The sequence below is a fragment of the Salmo trutta genome, chromosome 29 (genome assembly GCF_901001165.1).
Source record: "Salmo trutta chromosome 29, fSalTru1.1, whole genome shotgun sequence".
Taxonomy (NCBI): Eukaryota; Metazoa; Chordata; class Actinopteri; order Salmoniformes; family Salmonidae; genus Salmo; species Salmo trutta.
Window position 1 is genome coordinate 401212 of NC_042985.1, and position 24368 is coordinate 425579.

Below are 24368 nucleotides of genomic sequence, written 5' to 3' on the forward strand. Positions count from 1 at the left end.
ATACAGAAGATAGCCCTACTTGGTAAAAGACCAAGGTTGTAGGGTGCCTTGTCCTCTATATAGGGAGTAGGGAGCCTTGTCCTCGATAGGGAGTAGGGAGCCTTGTCCTCTATAGGGAGTAGGGAGCCTTGTCCTCTATAGGGAGTAGGGAGCCAGTTAAGCCACACCCTAACTAGTTGCACATTCACCTTACCCCAGGTGGGAACGGTTTTCTTTATAATTTAGTCCAGGAGAGTTAACAAACTGGAAATACTGGTGGAGCAGAAGCAACCTTTGGCCACGGCTGCCTTCTACCATTACATGTAGTTGTTGTATGATACAACATGAATTGACTGAGGTTTGGACTATCTAAACCTACCTGCCTACCTGCCTGCCTGCATGAGTATGACACAACAAGAGTTGACCGAGGAGGGATTACTGAAACCTTCCTATCTGCCTGGCAGCCATCCCCAGCTAGATAGATATCCAACATGGTGGAAGATGGCACTAAGAAAGGAGGAAGAAGGTAGGTGTATTTTCATGTTTTGTCCCATCTATTTTTTTTACTATAGTTTGATGTATTCAAACTCAAAGTATTGAAACAGTCATACTGAAGGAATTCTATAGAACGGCATTGTACCCATGGAACACAGGTGTTTTAACAGTAAAGTTCACATGTAGGACGTTGCTTGGTTCTCAATGCTCAGCTCAGGTACAGACAAGGAAGCAAGCTGTTCTGCTGTTTTGTTTTAACCTCAAACTAATTATCATTCCACGAGTTAAAATGCACCGTTGTTGACATTTGAGTCCCATTGAGACCAATATGTCTTTTACAAGGAACCTCTACATACCAGATAGCAATGAATCACATATTATTTTAGAACAATCGAAGGAGAAGAAGGATATTAGGATTGTGAACATTAGAATTTACAATACATCCCTGCTCTAGAAATAAATACAAGATAAATGTTACAATGTCAAACTACTATATAGCTACATTTTCATACCAACATTTATAAACCAGCCTTGACTGCACTATAGCACCCTATTCCCTACATAGTGCACTACTTTTGACCAGAGTCCTATGTGAAGAAGGGATGGTCTCGTTCCATTCCTCTTTCCAAACAAATGTCAAATCAAAGGATTCTGTATTTATTTATTTAACCTTTATTTAACAAGGCAAGTCAGACAAGCACATTAATCAAAGTATGTATGAATATGTAGATATGTCACTAATATAATGTATATACAGTATGAATATGTAGATATGTCACTAATATAATGTATATACAGTATGAATATGTAGATATGTCACTAATATAATGTATATACAGTATGAATATGTGGATATGTCACTTATATAATGCATATTCTGTATGAATATGTAGATATGTCACTAATATAATGTATATAAAGTATGAATATGTAGATATGTCACTAATATAATGCATATACTGTATGAATATGTAGATATGTCACTAATATAATGCATATACTGCATGAATATGTAGCTATGTCACTAATATAATGTATATACTGCATGAATATGTAGATATGTCACTAATATAATGTATATACAGTATGAATATGTAGATATGTCATTATTATAAGGTACATACGGTACATAAGTGTATTACTATGTACTACCTTCTAATTACTTGTTATTTTTTATTTGACTTGATTATTATTGATCTGGATTATTGCCCTGCTATGTTGAGGCAGCAAGCACACAGACATTTCACTGAACCTTTTATACCTGCTGGAAACTGTACGTGACAAATAAAATGTGATTTCTGTCTCTCTCTCTCTCTCCTCCCAGTAAAGAGATGGCGGAAGGCAGGAGATACTGCGGGTGGTCACGTTTCCGTTGCTGTTTCCTCATCCTGCTCCTCATAGCAACGGTCTTCTTCTACTTCGGCGATCGGTCAGTAGAGTGGGTCCCTTCACTAGACAGGGCCTCAAAATGGTTGGCAGAATTCCGTGGTGGTTCAGCCAGCAGATCTGGTTCTACCAAGACCAGTAGCGAAGTAGTTTCTCTCAACTCCACTGATTTTACCATAGACGCTCATGAAACTGCATCTGCCAATTCAACAGATCATCAGACTTCACTTATCAACTCTACTCAACAGGCCATCAAACTCAACCCAACACATAATGAAACTACTTCCATCACGTCTGCACTGACCATCATCACTAATCTGATCACAGAGGTCAAGGCAGATCTGGCCACTCCTCCTCCGTATGTGTCCCCAGGACCATACCATGTAGAATACCCATCAGAGTACATCTTCATCCTGGATGAGCCAGAGAAATGCCGGGAGCAGAACCCCTTCCTGGTTCTGATGGTGCCAGTGGCGCCCTATAACATGGAGGCTCGTGGGGCCGTCCGCAGTACTTGGGGTAGTGAGAGGCAGGTACTGGGCAAAGAGGTCCGTCTGTTCTTCCTGCTGGGACTGCCCAGTGGAGAGGAGACAGAGCAGCTCCAGGAGAAGGTGCTGCAGGAGAGCAAAGAGCACCAGGATCTGCTGCAGAGTGACTTCATAGACAGCTACAAAAACCTGACCATCAAGACCATGGTGATGATGGAGTGGCTGAGCTCTCGCTGCCCCAACGCCTCCTACGCCATGAAGATCGACTCAGACATGTTCCTCAACGTGAACACTTTGGTCAACATGCTGCTTCACGCTCCAAAGCAGAACTACATGACTGGACTAGTGGCCCAATGGGGCGCGGTTCTAAGAGACCCTAACTCCAAATGGTACCTTCCAAATGAGGTGTTTCCTGAACTGGTATATCCACCTTATGCTCTGGGCCTGGGCTATGTCTTCACCTTAGACCTCCCCAGGAAGCTGGTGGAGGCGTCCAGTCATGTTAAAGCCGTCTACATAGAGGATGTGTATCTGGGACTGTGTATGAGACACCTGGGCATCCGGCCTACTGACCCCCCCAATGGAAACCTCTTCCAGGTTTTCCCTGTGGCTTATGACCGCTGCACCTACTCACGACTGATAGCCACCACCACATACAGTATCACTCACCAGGTCAATGCATGGAAAGACCTACACAAACCTGGTCCTACCTGCTGATCCCATACAGTATCACTCACCAGGTCAACGCATGGAAAGACCTACACAAACCTGGTCCTACCTGCTGATCCCATACAGTATCACTCACCAGGTCAACGCATGGAAAGACCTACACAAACCTGGTCCTACCTGCTGATCTCATACACTAACAAACTGATTGATGTAGCAATCACTTCCTCGTTGTTTGTTCATAAACTAACTATCTAACAAACAAAAATCAAAGAAGGTGATGCCTCTATGGGATGGGGAAAGGATATACAGAACATTTCTGGATAGATCTGAAAATAGCTGTGCAGCAACGCTCGCCATCCAACCTGACAGAGCTTGAGAGGCTTTGCAGAGAAGAATAAGAGAAACTCCCCAAATACAGGTGTGCCAAGCTTGTAGCATCATACAGAAGAAGACTCGAGGCTGTAATCACTGCCACAGGTGTTTCAACAAAGTACAGCGTTAAGGGTCTGAATACTTTCCAAAGGCACTGTATACCTTGGTGAAGAACATTAACACCCTGAAGGACCAGTTTCTTCACGTTACGTCCTCTGGGAGAATGTTATTTATCTCTGAACCAAGGCAGACACCTTGCTACACCGGTTTTTGATTCAAAAGCCTTTTTTTTAACAAAGACTGAGAGCAGCAGTTATCTGCCTAATATGGACATGGTGATGGACTGGACAGGACTAAGAAATGTACTACACTGAAGCAGCAGATACCCAGAACAAGTAAAACAGGTTTATTGTAATAGAGACTAGTTGGCTGTGTTTAGACAGGCAGCCCAATTCTGATCTTTTTTCTACTAATTGTTCATTTGAACAACCATATCTTTTTCAGAGCTGATCTGATGTTCAAAAGTCTAAACACAGCCGTTGCATTGCACTTAATAATCAGCTTTGCCCTTTCCCAGAGTGCATCTGTAACCTGTTACAATTTGCTATCTTAATTTGATCCTGCTTCTAACAGCAGGAAAATAATCCTGCAGCAACAGGACCTGTGGATTATTATGTGTATTATAGTTAACACAATTTGATGAAGGGGTTGATACATTTTCTCGTGAGGGCAAATCAAGTTTGAAATTACAAACTTTAGAAGCCTTTTTAAAAGGAAAATTCTCTGTGACAGAGTGATTAAATAGATAGCAGATCTGTATCAGTTAGTGACGGAAATAAGTAAAGGGGAACTGTGAAGGCTTTGGCTGTAGAGTCAGTAGAATAGTAGACCAGACACTATCCCCAAAGTCACAAGTCAAATGTCCCAAAATGAAGTAGCTTTGTATGAGTTGTAGCATTTATTATGTGGTCAAGTCGAGCTATCAGGAAGAGATGCTACCTTGCATTCATTTTGCACAATGCAGGGCAGAGGGAATTTGGATTGCCTGAGAGTTTGTGCCAACTGCATTGAAGACAGTTAAGGCGGCACACTAAGGCGTACCTATCACTTCCTCCTTCGTTCTTGCAAGAGATGTAATCTGGTGAATATGTAATTGTCACGACTTCCTCCGAAGTCGGTCCCTCTCCTTGTTCGGGCGACGTTCGGCGGTCGACGTCACCGGTCTTCTAGCCATCGCCTATCCACCTTTCATTTTCCATTTGTTTTGTCTTGTCTTCCCACACACCTGGTTTCAATCCCATCATTACATGTTGTGTATTTAACTCTCTGTTCCCTCCATGTCCTTGTCCGGTATTGTTTATTGTAAATGCTTGTGCATGTTATGTCTGGTGTGTGTCGGGTTATGTACCCATTTATTGATTGTTCTGTTTTCCGGTGGTTATTATTATTAAACTGTGCCGTTGGAAACACAGTTTTTGCTCTCCTGCGTCTGACTTCTCTGCCGCCAGTACGCACCCCTTACAGTAATGCATTTCCACTTTGATTAAAATGTTTTAATACTGATTATGATGATGTTACTAAACTTGGATTAGAAGAGAGTTAACACACACAAACCAATATTTATCTGCAAAGGGTCCTGTTGCACAGATGATGTTTAGGCTACAGTGTGATTAGACCAGGGCTGATGTTAGGCTACAGTGGGGTTAGACCAGGGCTGATGTTTAGGCTACAGTGTGATTAGACCGGGGCTGATGTTTAGGCTACAGTGTGGTTAGACCAGGGCTGATGTTTAGGCTACAGTGTGGTTAGACCGGGGCTGATGTTTAGGCTACAGTGGGGTTAGACCAGGGCTGATGTTTAGGCTACAGTGTGATTAGACCAGGGCTGATGTTAGGCTACAATGTGATTAGAGCAGGGCTGGAATAAAACCCTGCGCAACCAGTAGCTATCCTGGGATGGCAGCCACCCTTGATATAACATTGTAGGAAAAGGGAAAGGGGGATATCAAGAAGGTATTGTACTGAAACATTGACCACAACACATGAGCTCAGGTACAATCTTGTGTTCAGGATTTACTTGTATTTTTCTACTGTATTTATTTTATTGAATAATGTTATTTTATGGCTATACTGTCTGTATATAAAGATTAGTTTTACAACTTGAGTAGTTCTCATCATTATTGTTACAACAATCTATCCAAGCTCATAGTTATGTATGGTCAGTAGAAGGTTTACAAGATTATATGGTTTATAAAGACCTAACCAGGTGTTCTACTCTGCTAGCCAGCACCTCCCCTAACCAGGTGTTCTACTCTGCTAGCCAGCACCTCCCCTAACCAGGTGTTCTACTCTGCCTGCCAGCACCTCCCCTAACCAGGTGTTCTACTCTGCTAGCCAGCACCTCCCCTAACCAGGTGTTCTACTCTGCTAGCCAGCACCTCCCCTAACCAGGTGTTCTACTCTGCTAGCCAGCACCTCCCCTAACCAGGTGTTCTACTCTGCTAGCCAGCACCTCCCCTAACCAGGTGTTCTACTCTGCTAGCCAGCACCTCCCCTAACCAGGTGTTCTACTCTGCTAGCCAGCACCTCCCCTAACCAGGTGTTCTACTCTGCTAGCCAGCACCTCCCCTAACCAGGTGTTCTACTCTGCTAGCCAGCACCTCCCCTAACCAGGTGTTCTACTCTGCTAGCCAGCACCTCCCCTAACCAGGTGTTCTACTCTGCTAGCCAGCACCTACCCTAACCAGGTGTTCTACTCTGCTAGCCAGCACCTCCCCTAACCAGGTGTTCTACTCTGCGAGCCAGCACCTCTCCTAAACAGGTGTTCTACTCTGCTAGCCAGCACCTCCCCTAACCAGGTGTTCTACTCTGCTAGCCAGCACCTCCCCTAACCAGGTGTTCTACTCTGCTAGCCAGCACCTCCTCTAACCAGGTGTTCTACTCTGCTAGTCAGCACCTCCCCTAACCAGGTGTTCTACTCTGCTAGCCAGCACCTCCTCTAACCAGGTGTTCTACTCTGCTAGCCAGCACCTCCCCTAACCAGGTGTTCTACTCTGCTAGCCAGCACCTCCCCTAACCAGGTGTTCTACTCTGCTAGCCAGCACCTCCCCTAACCAGGTGTTCTACTCTGCTACCCAGCACCTCCTCTAACCAGGTGTTCTACTCTTCTAGCCAGCACCTCCTCTAACCAGGTGTCCTACTCTGCTAGCCAGCACCTCCCCTAGCCAGGTGTTCTACTCTGCTAGCCAGCACCTCTCCTAAACAGGTGTTCTACTCTGCTAGCCAGCACCTCTCCTAAACAGGTGTTCTACTCTGCTAGCCAGCACCTCCCCTAACCAGGTGTTCTACTCCGCTAGCCAGCACCTCCCCTAACCAGGTGTTCTACTCCGCTAGCCAGCACCTCCTCTAACCAGGTGTTCTACTCTGCTAGCCAGCACCTCGCCTAAACAGGTGTTCTACTCCGCTAGCCAGCACCTCTCCTAACCAGGTGTTCTACTCTGCTAGCCAGCACCTCTCCTAACCAGGTGTTCTACTCCGCTAGCCAGCACCTCTCCTAAACAGGTGTTCTACTCTGCTAGCCAGCACCTCCCCTAACCAGGTGTTCTACTCTGCTAGCCAGCAGCTCTCCTAAACAGGTGTTTTACTCTGCTAGCCAGCACCTCCCCTAACCAGGTGTTCTACTCTGCTAGCCAGCACCTCTCCTAAACAGGTGTTCTACTCCGCTAGCCAGCACCTCTCCTAAACAGGTGTTCTACTCTGAAAGCCAGCACCTCTCCTAAACAGGTGTTCTACTCCGCTAGCCAGCACCTCCCCTAACCAGGTGTTCTACTCTGCTAGCCAGCACCTCCCCTAACCAGGTGTTCTACTCTGCTAGCCAGCACCTCCCCTAACCAGGTGTTCTACTCTGCTACCCAGCACCTCCTCTAACCAGGTGTTCTACTCTGCTAGCCAGCACCTCGCCTAAACAGGTGTTCTACTCCGCTAGCCAGCACCTCTCCTAACCAGGTGTTCTACTCTGCTAGCCAGCACCTCTCCTAACCAGGTGTTCTACTCCGCTAGCCAGCACCTCTCCTAAACAGGTGTTCTACTCTGCTAGCCAGCACCTCCCCTAACCAGGTGTTCTACTCTGCTAGCCAGCAGCTCTCCTAAACAGGTGTTTTACTCTGCTAGCCAGCACCTCCCCTAACCAGGTGTTCTACTCTGCTAGCCAGCACCTCCCCTAACCAGGTGTTCTACTCTGCTAGCCAGCACCTCCCCTAACCAGGTGTTCTACTCTGCTAGCCAGCACCTCCCTAACCAGGTGTTCTACTCTGCTAGCCAGCACCTCGCCTAAACAGGTGTTCTACTCCGCTAGCCAGCACCTCTCCTAACCAGGTGTTCTACTCTGCTAGCCAGCACCTCCCCTAACCAGGTGTTCTACTCTGCTAGCCAGCACCTACCCTAACCAGGTGTTCTACTCTGCTAGCCAGCACCTCCCCTAACCAGGTGTTCTACTCTGCGAGCCAGCACCTCTCCTAAACAGGTGTTCTACTCTGCTAGCCAGCACCTCCCCTAACCAGGTGTTCTACTCTGCTAGCCAGCACCTCCCCTAACCAGGTGTTCTACTCTGCTAGCCAGCACCTCCTCTAACCAGGTGTTCTACTCTGCTAGCCAGCACCTCCCCTAACCAGGTGTTCTACTCTGCTAGCCAGCACCTCCTCTAACCAGGTGTTCTACTCTGCTAGCCAGCACCTCCCCTAACCAGGTGTTCTACTCTGCTAGCCAGCACCTCCCCTAACCAGGTGTTCTACTCTGCTAGCCAGCACCTCCCCTAACCAGGTGTTCTACTCTGCTACCCAGCACCTCCTCTAACCAGGTGTTCTACTCTTCTAGCCAGCACCTCCTCTAACCAGGTGTCCTACTCTGCTAGCCAGCACCTCCCCTAGCCAGGTGTTCTACTCTGCTAGCCAGCACCTCTCCTAAACAGGTGTTCTACTCTGCTAGCCAGCACCTCTCCTAAACAGGTGTTCTACTCTGCTAGCCAGCACCTCCCCTAACCAGGTGTTCTACTCCGCTAGCCAGCACCTCCCCTAACCAGGTGTTCTACTCCGCTAGCCAGCACCTCCTCTAACCAGGTGTTCTACTCTGCTAGCCAGCACCTCGCCTAAACAGGTGTTCTACTCCGCTAGCCAGCACCTCTCCTAACCAGGTGTTCTACTCTGCTAGCCAGCACCTCTCCTAACCAGGTGTTCTACTCCGCTAGCCAGCACCTCTCCTAAACAGGTGTTCTACTCTGCTAGCCAGCACCTCCCCTAACCAGGTGTTCTACTCTGCTAGCCAGCAGCTCTCCTAAACAGGTGTTTTACTCTGCTAGCCAGCACCTCCCCTAACCAGGTGTTCTACTCTGCTAGCCAGCACCTCTCCTAAACAGGTGTTCTACTCCGCTAGCCAGCACCTCTCCTAAACAGGTGTTCTACTCTGAAAGCCAGCACCTCTCCTAAACAGGTGTTCTACTCCGCTAGCCAGCACCTCCCCTAACCAGGTGTTCTACTCTGCTAGCCAGCACCTCCCCTAACCAGGTGTTCTACTCTGCTAGCCAGCACCTCCCCTAACCAGGTGTTCTACTCTGCTACCCAGCACCTCCTCTAACCAGGTGTTCTACTCTGCTAGCCAGCACCTCGCCTAAACAGGTGTTCTACTCCGCTAGCCAGCACCTCTCCTAACCAGGTGTTCTACTCTGCTAGCCAGCACCTCTCCTAACCAGGTGTTCTACTCCGCTAGCCAGCACCTCTCCTAAACAGGTGTTCTACTCTGCTAGCCAGCACCTCCCCTAACCAGGTGTTCTACTCTGCTAGCCAGCAGCTCTCCTAAACAGGTGTTTTACTCTGCTAGCCAGCACCTCCCCTAACCAGGTGTTCTACTCTGCTAGCCAGCACCTCCCCTAACCAGGTGTTCTACTCTGCTAGCCAGCACCTCCCCTAACCAGGTGTTCTACTCTGCTAGCCAGCACCTCGCCTAAACAGGTGTTCTACTCCGCTAGCCAGCACCTCTCCTAACCAGGTGTTCTACTCTGCTAGCCAGCACCTCTCCTAACCAGGTGTTCTACTCCGCTAGCCAGCACCTCTCCTAACCAGGTGTTCTACTCCGCTAGCCAGCACCTCTCCTAAACAGGTGTTCTACTCTGCTAGCCAGCACCTCTCCTAAACAGGTGTTCTACTCTGAAAGCCAGCACCTCTCCTAAACAGGTGTTCTACGCCGCTAGCCAGCACCTCCCCTAACCAGGTGTTCTACTCTGCTAGCCAGCACCTCTCCTAAACAGGTGTTTTACTCTGCTAGCCAGCACCTCCCCTAACCAGGTGTTCTACTCTGCTAGCCAGCACCTCCCCTAACCAGGTGTTCTACTCTGCTAGCCAGCACCTCCCCTAACCAGGTGTTTTACTCTGCTAGCCAGCACCTCCCCTAAACAGGTGTTCTACTCCGCTAGCCAGCACCTCCCCTAACCAGGTGTTCTACTCTGCTAGCCAGCACCTCCCCTAACCAGGTGTTCTACTCTGCTACCCAGCACCTCCTCTAACCAGGTGTTCTACTCTGCTAGCCAGCACCTCCTCTAACCAGGTGTCCTACTCTGCTAGCCAGCACCTCCCCTAGCCAGGTGTTCTACTCTGCTAGCCAGCACCTCTCCTAAACAGGTGTTCTACTCTGCTAGCCAGCACCTCTCCTAAACAGGTGTTCTACTCTGCTAGCCAGCACCTCCCCTAACCAGGTGTTCTACTCTGCTAGCCAGCACCTCCCCTAACCAGGTGTTCTACTCTGCTAGCCAGCACCTCTCCTAAACAGGTGTTCTACTCCGCTAGCCAGCACCTCCCCTAACCAGGTGTTCTACTCTGCTAGGCAGCACCTCCCCTAACCAGGTGTTCTACTCTGCTAGCCAGCACCTCCCCTAACCAGGTGTTCTACTCTGCTAGCCAGCACCTCCCCTAACCAGGTGTTCTACTCTGCTAGCCAGCACCTCCCCTAACCAGGTGTTCTACTCTGCTAGCCAGCACCTCCCCTAACCAGATGTTCTACTCCGCTAGCCAGCACCTCTCCTAAACAGGTGTTCTACTCTGCTAGCCAGCACCTCTCCTAACCAGGTGTTCTACTCTGCTAGCCAGCACCTCCCCTAAACAGGTGTTCTACTCTGCTAGCCAGCACCTCCCCTAAACAGGTGTTCTACTCTGCTAGCCAGCACCTCTCCTAAACAGGTGTTCTACTCTGCTAGCCAGCACCTCCTCTAACCAGGTGTCCTACTCTGCTAGCCAGCACCTCCTCTAACCAGGTGTCCTACTCTGCTAGCCAGCACCTCCCCTAACCAGGTGTTCTACTCTGCTAGCCAGCACCTCCCCTAACCAGGTGTTCTACTCTGCTAGCCAGCACCTCCCCTAACCAGGTGTTCTACTCTGCTAGCCAGCACCTCCCCTAACCAGGTGTTCTACTCTGCTAGCCAGCACCTCCCCTAACCAGGTGTTCTACTCTGCTACCCAGCACCTCCCCTAACCAGGTGTTCTACTCTGCTAGCCAGCACCTCTCCTAAACAGGTGTGTGTTTCGCCTCCAGATACAGTGGTTAACAGAATCATTGGAGGGCTCACAGTATATAGTTTACCTCGATAGGATTTAAGATGGACAACACTGGGAGAGCAAGTTACAACAGGACAGCAGATTGAACCACTCAAGTTTACAGAAGTAACCATTCACTATGACTTATCCATAACGCATTCATCACACTATAAACATTTCATAAACATATTAGAACTGGTGGCAACCGCATAATTAAAGGTCAATGAAATATATTTATAGCTTATCTATAGCGTAATCATGTCATTCTTTGCAATAGCTTTAGATATGCTAATAAATGCAGTATTACAATGACAGCCTAGTGTGAACATCATGTCAAGTTCTACTTACTGAGACACCTAGTGGAGACATAACAGCATGACTAAGGAGTTAATTCACTTACACACAGACACAGCTTGACTTTGGGGTGCTGTAACGGCACATTTCGGGGGAATTTGGGTACTGGCTCCTCCTCCTCTATAAAACATAGACAGTACAGTATGAAGACAGGCAGAAACTGCTTCTCCAATAGAAATCCTCAATCCCGCTTGTCATGGAGACTTTGGCTAGTTAAGCTCATGCATAGAAACACGTCTTCGGGTCAAATGGTCGTGTCACACCGAACTGTGATTGTGCAGGCTGTCAAACCAGAGGTACTCCTTCCATATAAAGTTGTTTCGAAAGAAAACGTGTCAGTTTGTCACTTTCACAAGGTTGGAGTAATAACATGTTCAACTACTGAAGACACCTGTTAATTGAAATACATTCCAGGTCACTACCTCATGAAGCTGGTTGAGAGAATGCTAAGCGTTTGTAAAGATGTCATCAAGGCAAAGGGTGGCTACTTTGAAGAGTCTCATGTTTAACACTTTTTTGGTTACTACATGGATTCCATGTGTTCTTTCATAGTTTTGATGTCTTCACTATAATTCTACAATGTTGAAAATAATAAAAATAAAAACCCTAGAATGAGTAGGTGTTCTAAACCTTTTGACTGGTACAGTATCTAAACATACACTGAACAAAAAAGTTCAACAACTTCAAAGATTATTTAGAATTACATAAGGAAATCAGTCAATTGAAATAAATTAATCAAATGTTATTGGTCACATACACATGGTTAGCAGATGTTATTGGTCACATGGTTAACAGATGCTATTGGTCACATACACATGGTTAGCAGATGTTATTGGTCACATACACATGGTTAGCAGATGTTATTGGTCACATGGTTAACAGATGTTATTGGTCACATACACATGGTTAGCAGATGTTAATGAGAGTGTAGTGAAATGCTTGTGCTTCTAGTGCCGACAGTGCAGTAATATCTAACAAGTAATCTAACAATTCCATAACAAACTACCTAATACACACAAATCTAAGTAAAGGATGGAATAAGAATATATACATATAAATATATGGAGGTGCGATGACCGAGCAGCATAGGCAAGAAATCAGCCAATTGAAATAAATGCATTCGGCCCTAATCTATGGCCTTCACATATCTGAGAATACAGGTTTACATCTGCTGGTCATAGATACCTTAAAAAAAAGTGGGGCATGGATCAGAAAACCAGTCAATATCTGGTGTGACCACCATTTCTTCTTTGCATAAAGTTGATCAGGATGTTGATTGTGGCCTGTGGAATGTTGTTCCCCTCCTCTTTAATGGCTGTGTGAAGTTGCTGGATATTGGTGGGAACTGGACCACGATGTCGTACACGTAGATCCAGCAGGAAGGTGTCCATACTAATGCTTCTCATTCATCTAATCACTCAGCTTCATAAGCCACGCGCTCATCAACCCAAGCCATGAGCCACGCGCTCATCAACCCAAGCCATGAGCCACGCGCCCATCAACCCAAGCCATGAGCCACGCGCCCATCAACCCAAGCCATGAGCCACGAGCCCATCAACCCAAGCCATGAGCCACGAGCCCATCAACCCAAGCCATGAGCCACGAGCCCATCAACCCAAGCCACGAGCCCATCAACCCAAGCCACGAGCCCATCAACCCAAGCCACGAGCCCCACGCTCACCAAAACTAGCCTATCCACCCAAGCCTATCCACCCAAGCCTATCCACCCAAGCCTATCCACCCAAGCCTATCCACCCAAGCCTATGGACTGCATGACTTCCTGTGGGCGGCTGCCTGAAACACAAACGCACAGGGGTTTAAATATAACAAAGTTTGACTCGCATGATTCAACAATTATCCAATAGAAAGGCTTGATTTTTTAAACGTGCAAATTGGTCACACCTGTGACACGTACATCCCTCATTATAAAGGACCTAACACAGGTGTGTCCACTCAGAAACAACTGAACATGAGTGGGCTCACACCATAGAGACAGTTAGAGGATGCAACCTTGCATCTGTCCCATTATGGAGTCTATGAGAGCATGGGCAGTGCCATTGAAGCCATCTCCATACTGAAGTAGTCAATTATCCTCTACTGTTACTTCTATGAGTTGGTTAACAAACTGAAAGGGTGCATACTGCCCCCTGGAGGGTGTTGTTTGAACAGGTATAAAGCCAAGCTTGGTGATTTACTGCCAGCTGCAGTTATGGAATATTTGCTGATCCCTCCTGCTGACGTGGATGGAATGATATGATTCTACCTTAAGCCATAGGAAATTCCACCTAGTTGACAACTTCAAAATGGTGAAAGTCCTCAATGGCGCTGCCCATGCTAAAATTGACGTTTTGGGTAACTAGAGTGCTCTATCTATCTCTATGGTTGACACACACATAAAGGGGCAGGTTAACAGCATGAAATTGACACATCGTATACAAATCATATTAACCCCCTGCTTTTCTACATATGACACATGTATTTATTGTATGACAAAACAAGAGTTGACCGAGGTGGGATTACCTAAACCTGGCAGCCATCCCCAGCTAGAAAGAGCTCCAACATGGTGGAAGATGGCACTAAGAAAGGAGGAAGAAGGTAGATGTATTTTCATGTTTCATCCCATCTGTTTTTTCTATAGTTTGATGTATTTAAATTCAAAGTAATACAATTGTGGAGTTCTGAGTGAGGTGTTCAATCTATGTGATGACTAGCCTTGTAAAGAGGAACCTCTGGTAGAACTAAAGCTTGTCTGAGGTGGTGCACCAGCTGTTGTCCAGTGCCTGAGGCGGTGCACCAGCTGTTGTCCAGTGCCTGAGGCGGTGCACCAGCTGTTGTCCAGTGCCTGAGGCGGTGCACCAGCTGTTGTCCAGTGCCTGAGGCGGTGCACCAGCTGTTGTCCAGTGCCTGAGGCGGTGCACCAGCTGTTGTCCAGTGCCTGAGGCGGTGCACCAGCTGTTGTCCAGTGCCTGAGGCGGTGCACCAGCTGTTGCCCCTCCGTAATCAGGATTTTCTTCACTAACCTTTACTTGGTGATACAGTACTTTGTTCTTCATTCGGAAGTCACCGGTGTCTTCTTAACTCCCATGGCTAGTTGAAATTTAGAAAATGTGCTGTTATTAAAATAAATGTTTCCACCATAAAGTAATCCAACAACGTATACTCCGCCATCTTAGAATATGTGGACAACTATAAATACCTAGGTGTCTGGTTAGACTGTAAACTCTCCTTCCAGACTCACATCAATCATCTCCAATCCAAAGTTAAATCTAGAATCGGCTTCCTATTTCTCAACAAAGCATCCTTCACTCATACTGCCAAACATACCCTCGTAAAACTGACTAACCTACCAATCCTCGACTTCGGCGACGTCATTTACAAAATAGCCTCCAACACTCTACTCAGCAAATTGGATGCAGTCTATCACAGTGCCATCCGTTTTGTCACTAAAGCCCCATATACTACCTACCACTGTGACCTGTATGCTCTCGATGGCTGGCCCTCGCTTCATATTTGTCGCCAAACCCACTGGCTCCAGGTCATCTACAAGTCTTGGCTAGGTAAAGCCCCGCCTTATCTCAGCTCACTGGTCACCATAGCAGCACCCAACCGTAGCACGTGCTCCAGCAGGTATATTTCACTGGTCACCGCCAATTCCTCATTTGGCCGCCTTTCCTTCCAGTTCTCTGCTGCCAATGACTGGAACGACTTGCAAAAATCACTGAAGCTGGAGACTCATATCTCCCTTACTAACGTTAAGCATCAGCTGTCAAAGCAGCTCACAGATCATTGCACCTGTACATAGCCCATCTGTAAATAGCCCATCCAACTACCTCATCCCCATATTGTTATTTTTTTCCTCTTTTGCACCCCAGTATCTCTCCTTGCACATTCATCTTCTGCACATCTATCACTCCAGTGTTTAATTCCTAAATTGTAATTACTTCGCCACTACGGCCTATTTATTGCCTTACCTCCCTAATCTTACCTCATTTGCACACACTGTATATAGACTTTTTCTATAGTGTTATTGACTGTATGCTTGTTTATTCCATGTGTAACTCTGTGTTGTTGTTTTTGTCACACTGCTTTGCTTTATCTTGGCCAGGTCGCAGTTGAAAATGAGAACTTGTTCTCAACTGGCCTACCTGGTTAAATAAAGGTGAAATAAATAAAAAAATATTAGAGTATCTGTGTCTTCTCTCGTTGATCGAGACTGGTGGGTGTCCACCCCAAAGGGCTGCACCTCATTTGATTGACTCAGAAATCAATCATCACTTTGAATGCCACTCTCCTGTCTCGATCAATGAGAGAAGACAAATCTATGTGATAACATGCAATTCAGAAGTCTGTTCTGCTGTTTTGTTTTAACATCAAACTAAGTATCATTCCAGGAGTTAAAATTGCACCATTGTTGAGTCTATGGCTAGAAATCAAATCAGAACGTTCCAAGCTATTCGATAACTCTGTGTTAATATATATAATTTTTGAAGACTGCAATGCCACAGAAACATGATGAGACTCCCATTTTTCATACATTTTTTCAAGGATGCACAAGGACGACTTAACCATTTCTGTCTCTCTCCTCCCAGTCAGGAGATGGCGGAAGGTGGGAGATGCTGCTGGTCCGGTTTTCGTTGCCGTTTCCTCATCCTGCTCGTCACAGCGGCGGCCATCTTGTTCTTCACCAACCACCAGTCAGCAGAGTGTGTCCCAAGATGGTGGGCAGAATACCATGGTCGTTCAGTCAACACCAGTAGCGAAGTAGTTTCTCTCAACTCCACTGATTTTACCATAGACGCTCATGAAACTGCATCTGCCAATTCAACAGATCATCAGACTTCACTTATCAACTCTACTCAACAGGCCATCAAACTCAACCCAACACATAATGAAACTACTTCCATCACGTCTGCACTGACCATCATCACTAATCTGATCACAGAGGTCAAGGCAGATCTGGCCACTCCTCCTCCGTATGTGTCCCCAGGACCATACCATGTAGAATACCCATCAGAGTACATCTTCATCCTGGATGAACCAGAGAAATGCCGGGAGCAGAACCCCTTCCTGGTTCTGATGGTGCCAGTGGCGCCCTATAACAGGGAGGCTCGTGGGGCCGTCCGCAGTACTTGGGGTAGTGAGAGGCAGGTACTGGGCAAAGAGGTCCGTCTGTTCTTCCTGCTGGGACTGCCCAGTGGAGAGGAGACAGAGCAGCTCCAGGAGAAGGTGCTGCAGGAGAGCAAAGAGCACCAGGATCTGCTGCAGAGTGACTTCATAGACAGCTACAAAAACCTGACCATCAAGACCATGGTGATGATGGAGTGGCTGAGCTCTCGCTGCCCCAACGCCTCCTACGCCATGAAGATCGACTCAGACATGTTCCTCAACGTGAACACTTTGGTCAACATGCTGCTTCACGCTCCAACGCAGAACTACATGACTGGACTAGTGGCCCGACGGGGCGCCGTTCTAAGAGACCCTAACTCCAAATGGTACCTTCCAATTGAGGTGTTTCCTGAACCGGTATATCCACCTTACGCTCTGGGCCTGGGCTATGTCTTCACCTTAGACCTCCCCAGGAAGCTGGTGGAGGCGTCCAGGCATGTTAAAGCCGTCTACATAGAGGATGTGTATCTGGGACTGTGTATGAGACACCTGGGCATCCGGCCTACTAACCCCCCCAGTGGAAACCTCTTCCAGGTTTCCCCTGTGGCTTATGACCGCTGCACCTACTCACGACTGATAGCCACCACCACATACAGTATCACTCACCAGGTCAATGCATGGAAAGACCTACACAAACCTGGTCCTACCTGCTGATCCCATACAATATCACTCACCAGGTCAACACATGGAAAGACCTACACAAACCTGGTCCTCCATGCTGATCCAATACACTAACAAACTGACTGATGTACCAATCACTTCCTTGTTTTTTGTTCTTGCCAACGATGTAAATCTGGTGAATTTGTAATGCATTTCCACTTTGATTAAAACGTTTAATGATCATGATGATGATGTTACTGAATTTGGATTAGACACACTTCCAGTCCTATATCCTTTGTGGTGCTGGGAGTTACTGCCCCCCCCCCCCCCCCCCCCCCCCCCCCCAAAAAAAATCTACATTGAAGAACAAGTTATTGTACCGAAACGTGACCACAAGAAATGTGCAGAGGTACAATTGTGTGTGTGTGTGTGTGTGTTATTTTTCTACTTTATTTGAATAAAATGTTTCCTTTCACGGCTTAACTGTACATAATGAGTCATTTACAACTTGAGTAGTTCTCATTATTGTTACAACAATCTATCCATGCTCATATGTATGGTCAGTAGAAGGTTTACAAGATTATATGGTTTATGTTTATAAGGCATATGAATTTGTTTCTTGAGAAGTTAGCCAGGGGACCAGCGCTGGTTTAGTTCTGGGTTTAGAGATTATTTAAATGATAATGCCCAAGGATATATTGGCACAGGTGTTGTTAGGCCCGAGACAAAGTCAAGGGTGGGCAAATATGCCAACACCGGCTTCGAGGACATTATCACTTTTATACAATGGATTACCAACATATTCAAATAATGATTGACATATTTTCATTAAAAACATTATTCTGATGAATTTATTTCCACAAGATATAGTCACGACACAAATCTAGGGTTGCTACCCAAGCCGGCTGGTCGTTCGCTCTATCGGTTCGGTTGCCAGAGACGCGACCCAGTTGTTCAGTCTTCTTGTTCTGTATCTATGGACGCACCCCAGTCATTTGTTCTAAATGTTCCATTGCCATACTGGCTTGCAACATTCTTATCCCTTGCTTGCTAGCTAGCCAACTACGGCTAACTTACAGTCACGTCAAACAGTGCAGCCAGAATAACAACAGTAGCTGCATTTGCATATGTTTAAGCTGTTTTCTAGTGACATTTATTTTGATACATCCATAACAATGAGCTAATAAGCGCAATTTCGCCTCACATAGAAAATGTGCTCACTCGTCAGGACACTGTTGTTCAGAGGAGCTAGCCAACAACACAATCACTTCAAACTGAAGCTGGAAATACTGGAAACTAGCTGCACTTTGTTTCGTTTGACTTTTTTTCAATTGACATTTCTTATATCCATAAAAATGATGCCAGCTGATTCATGATTTAGACTGGCTGAGAAACGCTGCCTGCCTGTCTGTCTCGTCCCGACTGTTCATTACTATGGGACAGCTGGAGAGAATTTGAATATTGAAGCAATGTTGCAAATGTCAGAGAGACAGACAGCAAGGCTTATACAAATCTCCAATGTTGAAAACTAAATGTTAGTCTAAAAGACGTGAGATAATGTCTAGATGTTTTTTTATAGTGTAGATCAAGTTTATACATTGCCTGGCTGGGCTGACGAGACATTGGATTGCAGAGTCAGATGGAACAGAGTAAATAGGCATTTTAACGTCATAGATTTAGCCGGTGGTAACTTGTGGAATAGACACCGGCTGGAATGTGGTTTTAACCAATCAGCATTCAGGATTAGACCCACCCGTTGTATAAAAGATGTATATAGAATTATTATTTTTATATATAAACATGAATACAAACAATGGTTAGAATCGTTTGAGGGCTCACAGTATACTGTTTACTTTGATAGGATTTTATAAGATGGACAACACTGGGAGAGGACTGCAGATTGAACCACTGAAGTTCACAGAAGTAGATTATATCAACCAGTGAAAGCGAACATCATGCCAAGTTATAGTCTTACTGAGATACCTAGTGGACACAACAGCATAACCAAGGAGTTGAATCCCTAAGTCCCCAAGACCATTGATAAATAGCTAATTGACTAATACACAAAGAGAACGTATATATACACACCAGTGGGATACCCCACCAGTTATACCCAATGTAGTCATACAGCAGGTATGATTTCTACCTCATCAATTTACAATTTACAGAGACTAAGATTTCTACCTTATCAATTTACCAAAGTCCAGGTTCCAGAAAACCCCTGGCATAAGACATTTTACAGCCATAATCAAACCAAACAAGTAAATATGGCAACTCCAAGTGCTTGAATGATCTGTCCAATTCACATTCATATTCAAGTCAAGGCAAGAAGAAAATATGACCGACGTGGCTCCATGTCGACATCCATTTTCAGATGTCTTAGAGAATGCCATAGACCTAGAGTTCTTATCTTAACAGGAAGGCCTAAGGTGAGTTTTAAAACAAACACAACTTATTTTTGTGAGAAATCTCACTACTAAATGGCTATTTATTCTATATCATCTCTATAAGAATGAATCTAATCCAAGGTTGTGTCTCTGTGTAGAAGCACAGTTTGGACTCTTTGTTAAAGGCTGACTGTCTTAACATGTAAAAAAACAAAAGACCCAAAACTAGTGCAGCGATACCAAGGCACATAGGGCTCTGGTCAAACGTAGTGCACTACATAGGGAATAGGGCGCCATTTTGGACACATGGATCATAGAGCACTACATAGGGAATAGGGTGCCATTTTGGACACATGGATCATAGTGCACTACATAGGGAATAGGGCGCCATTTTGGACATGTGTGTAACACTAACCTAATCCAAGAGATGAAATCATCTATCTGGGTACAACACATGTGCATGCCACAGCGATGGTAACAGAGTCTACTGTCACCAGGTAGTGTTGAGGGTTGCCAGGGCATACAGTCTTCTGGAGCACGGTGAAAGTGGCCAACACGGGGACAGAGTTATATTCCATGTTCTCGTGCTTGTTGATGATGCAGCCCTCATACAGACACTCAGCCACCATGATTTTAGAGGGAATCCTGTCCTCTCTCTCATCGATTCTGTAAGAGAGCAATGTAGTGAAATGATATCAAGCCTAACGTGATGTCACAGTATAGCCTGATATTATCGGAAATGTCCACTGATTAGATATATGCATTGAATTTGATGAATGGCATCAACAAAATTAAAATACATGCCATTAATACCATAATTAAATGATTAGTAACTATTTGACCTTTTCCTAGGCTTACTCCATTCTTTGTGTTTGTCTTAAAAATGTTTGAAACATGTCAATCATGGGCCGTCAGTCCTGCCATCCATAGCTGACCATTCATTTGAGAGTTCTATTTCCCTAGTCCCATCCTTCAGGTTACCAAACAGAGTGGCAGGCCCAGGCTGTTGAAATTAGGCTATTACATATTGTGCTATTTTTACAGACGCTGAAGGGCGGAACCTTACCTGTACCGCCAGGGGGAGAGAGAGCGGTTGTTGTGTTGCACGGATGACACAGGCGCGGTGTGGAGTTTGAAGCAGGGGAAGCTCTGTCTGTCCCAGTGCCGTCGCAGGTGGATGCTGTCAGACACAGCCGTCCTAAAGCAGTGGATGCTCATTATGAACCTTGCAGCCCGCCGATCCACCTGCCTCTGATTGAAACATCTCTTTGCTGACGACGGCCATGCAAAACTCAGGCAACCGCAGATGCAAAGAACTAACATCTGGAAAACAGCGAAGAAAACAAACGTTTTTCATGCGATAACAATATAAAAGAATAAAGTAGATCGTAAATAATAATAATAATCAATGTGCATAGCAGAAGTTTAAAACTCAGATGATCAAAAAAATAAACAAAAAAACAACGATTTGATCGTTTGACAGGCACATCGAAACCATTAGCCTATAATAACCTGGCCTAAACATATTCCATTCATATGCAATGTAATTTAATATAATTTAAAATAATGTAATGAAACAGCAAGCAGGGAGCAGGTCTCGAACCCTCGACCTTCAAGCCCGAAGTCCGGCGCGCTATCGACTGTGCCGCAAAAGCATGCTCGAGCGGCAGAGTCGATTTCCGCGCTTATAAACCCAGGGTCGTTACAATAATAATGAAATTATATATTTCAAAATAGCATAATGCTTTAATTCTGCAGACTGACCCGTGTCATCCTCCAACTGTCTTTTTAAACGAAAAGTCAGGTGGCTGCAGGAGTCTGTCCTCAATGTGCCATGGTCGCTTTTCCTCTGTCACTCTTTATATAGTAACAGTTGTAGGCCACTTTCTCCTGGGGAAACCCGAGGCGGAAATTAAACGATTAAACTCTGTTCTGCTGCAGTATATTACACTGATTTCCTTTTCCTCATCCGCTTCATGCCAATCACTGACATACAGAATGTCGGCATACGCAGTAGCGTCATTCAAAGCTGTAAAGGAATGCGAGATTTATTCTAGGTTATTCATCACCAAAACTCAGTACGCTAGATCTGAATTATATTTTCTATTAAAATGACCATGGTTGTATTATTGAACTTGAAACGTTCACTTTGCACTTTAGAAACCGTTTTAAAGGGAGTTAGTTATTCTACTTTTACTGCAAATATAATTCCCTCCAACATGATTCTGCTGTTCATACAGTTCCACTATGAATAAATCACTTTCTTTCTTTCTAAGCACATATTTTTTTCTGCCGCATTTACCTGAGGTAATTCTCCTATGCACCATGCTACATTTGTCAGGTGCGTCGTAAAAAGTGGACCAAAACACAGCGGGTATATGAATACTCATCTTCTTTTATTAGAAGGAAACCAAAACAAAACACTTAAACAAAAACAATGACAAAAACCAGTCCTGTAAGGTACTCTGACTATACATGGAACAACTACCCACAAAACCCATGGAAAAAAACACCCCTACTAAATAGGACCTTCAATTAGAGGCAACGAGGAACAGCTGCCTCCAATTGAAGGTCAACCCAATAACTAAACATAGAAATAGAAGACCTAGAGAGAACATAGAAATACACTAACATAGAACATTAAACAAAAACCCAAGACACATAAATCAAACACACCCCTGCCACGTCCTGACCATACTACAATAACAAAATGACCCCTTACTGGTCAGGACGTGATAACATTTGATTGGTATTGGTCCATTGTTCATTTCCAGCACAAGCTCACAAAACCTAATTTCCCAGAGGAGAGATATTTGGAGATAGTGGAGGGAGGAGTGGGAGAAGGGCCCTATCTATATAGGCCCATATTCACTTCCAGGTCACCCGTGATACAAGTCAGTATTCGACATCCATCCATGTCTGAAGACGTCGGGAGATGACGTGGAAACTGGCCTCTAGGGGCAACAGTGAGCGCCGTTACCTTCAAGTAGGTTTAGGTTTTGCCAGAGTGTTGTGGACAGGGATGGTGGATGAGCACAACATCTGCCTCTGGTGCCATGTTCGAATCCAGGGATAGAAAGTTGTTTGTGAGATTTTTGTTTTAAGCATATCCCACACCGTAACCCTTACCTTAACCATTCGGAGTTCAAGCTTAACCTTAAGATTTTGAAGTTAATGCCTAAACTTAACCCTAACCTTAACAATTCAGAGTTAATACCTAAACTAAACCCTAACCTTAACAATTCAGAGTTAATGCCTGAACTAAACCATAAACACTTCAAAATGTGATGTTTGGAACAACTTTGAAATTTGAGGATTGAGAAACATGGATGAACATCTAATTCTGATGTGAGACTGTGAGATCTTGTTGAGATTCAATCAGATCCAGCCTTTACCAGCAATAGCAGACACCCACATAAAGGATGTTTTGGCGGTGAAACTGAGTTGGAGCCATCAAATCAATGACCAGCTGCTCTTGCAATCATTGTCATGAAGCCACACCTGCCCCCACTCGCATTAGGAGTTCAGATTGAGAAAGTATCGGCCAGTGGTTATCAAACAATTCCATCCGTCGGATGTGTACCAAACTCACTAAAAGTGGCAGTAATAAAGCCTCTTGAAAAAGCCAAAAAAGGACCCTGAAAATATAAAAAACTATCGGCCTATGTCGAATCTCCCATTCCTCTCAAATTGTTTTGAAAAAGCTGTTGTGCAGCAATTCACTTCCTTCCTTAAGACAAACAATGTATACGAAATGCTTCAGTCTGGTTTTAGACCCCATCATAGCACTGAGACTGCACTCGTGAAGGTGGTAAACGACCCTTTAATGGCGTCAGACCAAGGCTCTGCATCGTGCTCCTGGACCTTAGTGCTGCTTTTGACACCATCGATTACCACATACTTTTGGAGAGATTGGAAACCTAAATTGGTCTACACGGACAAGTTCTGGCCTGGTTTAGATCTTATTTGTTGGAAAGATATCAGTTTGTCTCTGTGGATGGTTTGTCCTCTGACAAATCAATTGTATCTTTCGGTGTTCCTCAAGGTTCTGTTTAGGACCACTATTGTTTTCACTAAACATTTTACCTCTTGGTGATGTCATTAGGAAACATAATGTTAACTTTCACTGTTTTGCGGACGGTACACAGCTGTACACTTAGATGAAACGTGATGAAGCCCCAAAATTGTCCTCCCTGGAAGCCTGTGTTTCAGACATAAGGAAGTGGATGGCTGCAAATGTTTTACTTTTAAACTTGGACAAAACAGAGATGCTAGTTCTAGGTCCCAAGAAACAAAGAGATATTCTGTTGGATCTGACAATTAATCTTGATGGTTGTACAGTCGTCTCAAATGAAACTGTGAAGGACCTCGGCGTTACTCTAGACCCCGATCTCTCTTTTGACGAACATATCAAGAATGTTTCAAGGACAGCTTTTTTCCATCTTCGTAACATTGCAAAAATCTGAAACTTTCTGTCCAAAAATGATGCAGAAAAATTAATCTATGCTTTTGTCACTTCTAGATTAGACTACTGCAGTGCTTTACTCTCCGGCTACCCGGATGAAGCACTAAATAAACTAATACAATGTGATCACATTACTCCAGTACTAGCTCTCTACGCTGGCTTCCTGTTATTAAGGCTAGGGATGATTTCAAGATTTTACTGCTAACCTACAAAGCATTACATGAGCTTGCTCCTTCCTACTTATCATTCTGATTTGGTCCTGCCGTACATACCTACACATACTCTACGGTCACAAGACGCAGGCCTCCTTATTGTCCCTAGAATTTCTAAGCAAACAGCTGGAGGCAGGGCTTTCTCCTGTAGAGCTCCATTTTTATCGAATGGTCTGCCTATCCATGTGAGAGACACAGACTCAGTCTCAAATCTTTATT

General features: G+C 45.2%; 3 protein-coding genes across 3 annotated transcripts; 2 read left to right on the forward strand and 1 right to left on the reverse strand.

Annotated features, from left to right (window-relative positions):
• The first annotated feature begins 211 nt into the window (after positions 1-211).
• Positions 212-4860, forward strand: LOC115166702 (beta-1,3-galactosyltransferase 1-like). The gene is made up of 2 exons (XM_029720418.1): positions 212-505; positions 1799-4860. Exons 1-2 carry the CDS (start codon positions 471-473, stop codon positions 3063-3065), a joined length of 1302 nt encoding a protein of 433 aa, XP_029576278.1. The 5' UTR covers positions 212-470; the 3' UTR covers positions 3066-4860.
• An 8777-nt stretch (positions 4861-13637) lies between these two features.
• Positions 13638-17415, forward strand: LOC115166703 (beta-1,3-galactosyltransferase 1-like). The gene is made up of 2 exons (XM_029720419.1): positions 13638-13914; positions 15909-17415. The coding sequence occupies exons 1-2, from the start codon at positions 13880-13882 to the stop codon at positions 17137-17139; spliced, it is 1266 nt and encodes a 421-aa protein (XP_029576279.1). The 5' UTR covers positions 13638-13879; the 3' UTR covers positions 17140-17415.
• A 2494-nt stretch (positions 17416-19909) lies between these two features.
• Positions 19910-21431, reverse strand: LOC115167411 (interleukin-17C-like). Its single transcript, XM_029721817.1, has 3 exons — positions 21237-21431; positions 20539-20795; positions 19910-20138 (listed from the first exon to the last, which is right to left on the reverse strand). The coding sequence occupies exons 1-3, from the start codon at positions 21243-21245 to the stop codon at positions 19910-19912; spliced, it is 495 nt and encodes a 164-aa protein (XP_029577677.1). The 5' UTR covers positions 21246-21431.
• Positions 21432-24368: the final 2937 nt, after the last annotated feature.

Bases quoted from the DNA above. Each gene is read 5' to 3' on its own strand.
- LOC115166702 (XM_029720418.1), top strand. From the start codon at position 471: ATGGTGGAAGATGGCACTAAGAAAGGAGGAAGAAG. The intron at 506-1,798 runs GTAGGTGTATTT...CTCTCCTCCCAG, and splicing joins ACTAAGAAAGGAGGAAGAAG to TAAAGAGATGGCGGAAGGCA.
- LOC115166703 (XM_029720419.1), top strand. From the start codon at position 13,880: ATGGTGGAAGATGGCACTAAGAAAGGAGGAAGAAG. The intron at 13,915-15,908 runs GTAGATGTATTT...CTCTCCTCCCAG, and splicing joins ACTAAGAAAGGAGGAAGAAG to TCAGGAGATGGCGGAAGGTG.
- LOC115167411 (XM_029721817.1), bottom strand. The intron at 20,139-20,538 runs GTAAGGTTCCGC...GCTCTCTTACAG, and splicing joins CTCTCCCCCTGGCGGTACAG to AATCGATGAGAGAGAGGACA.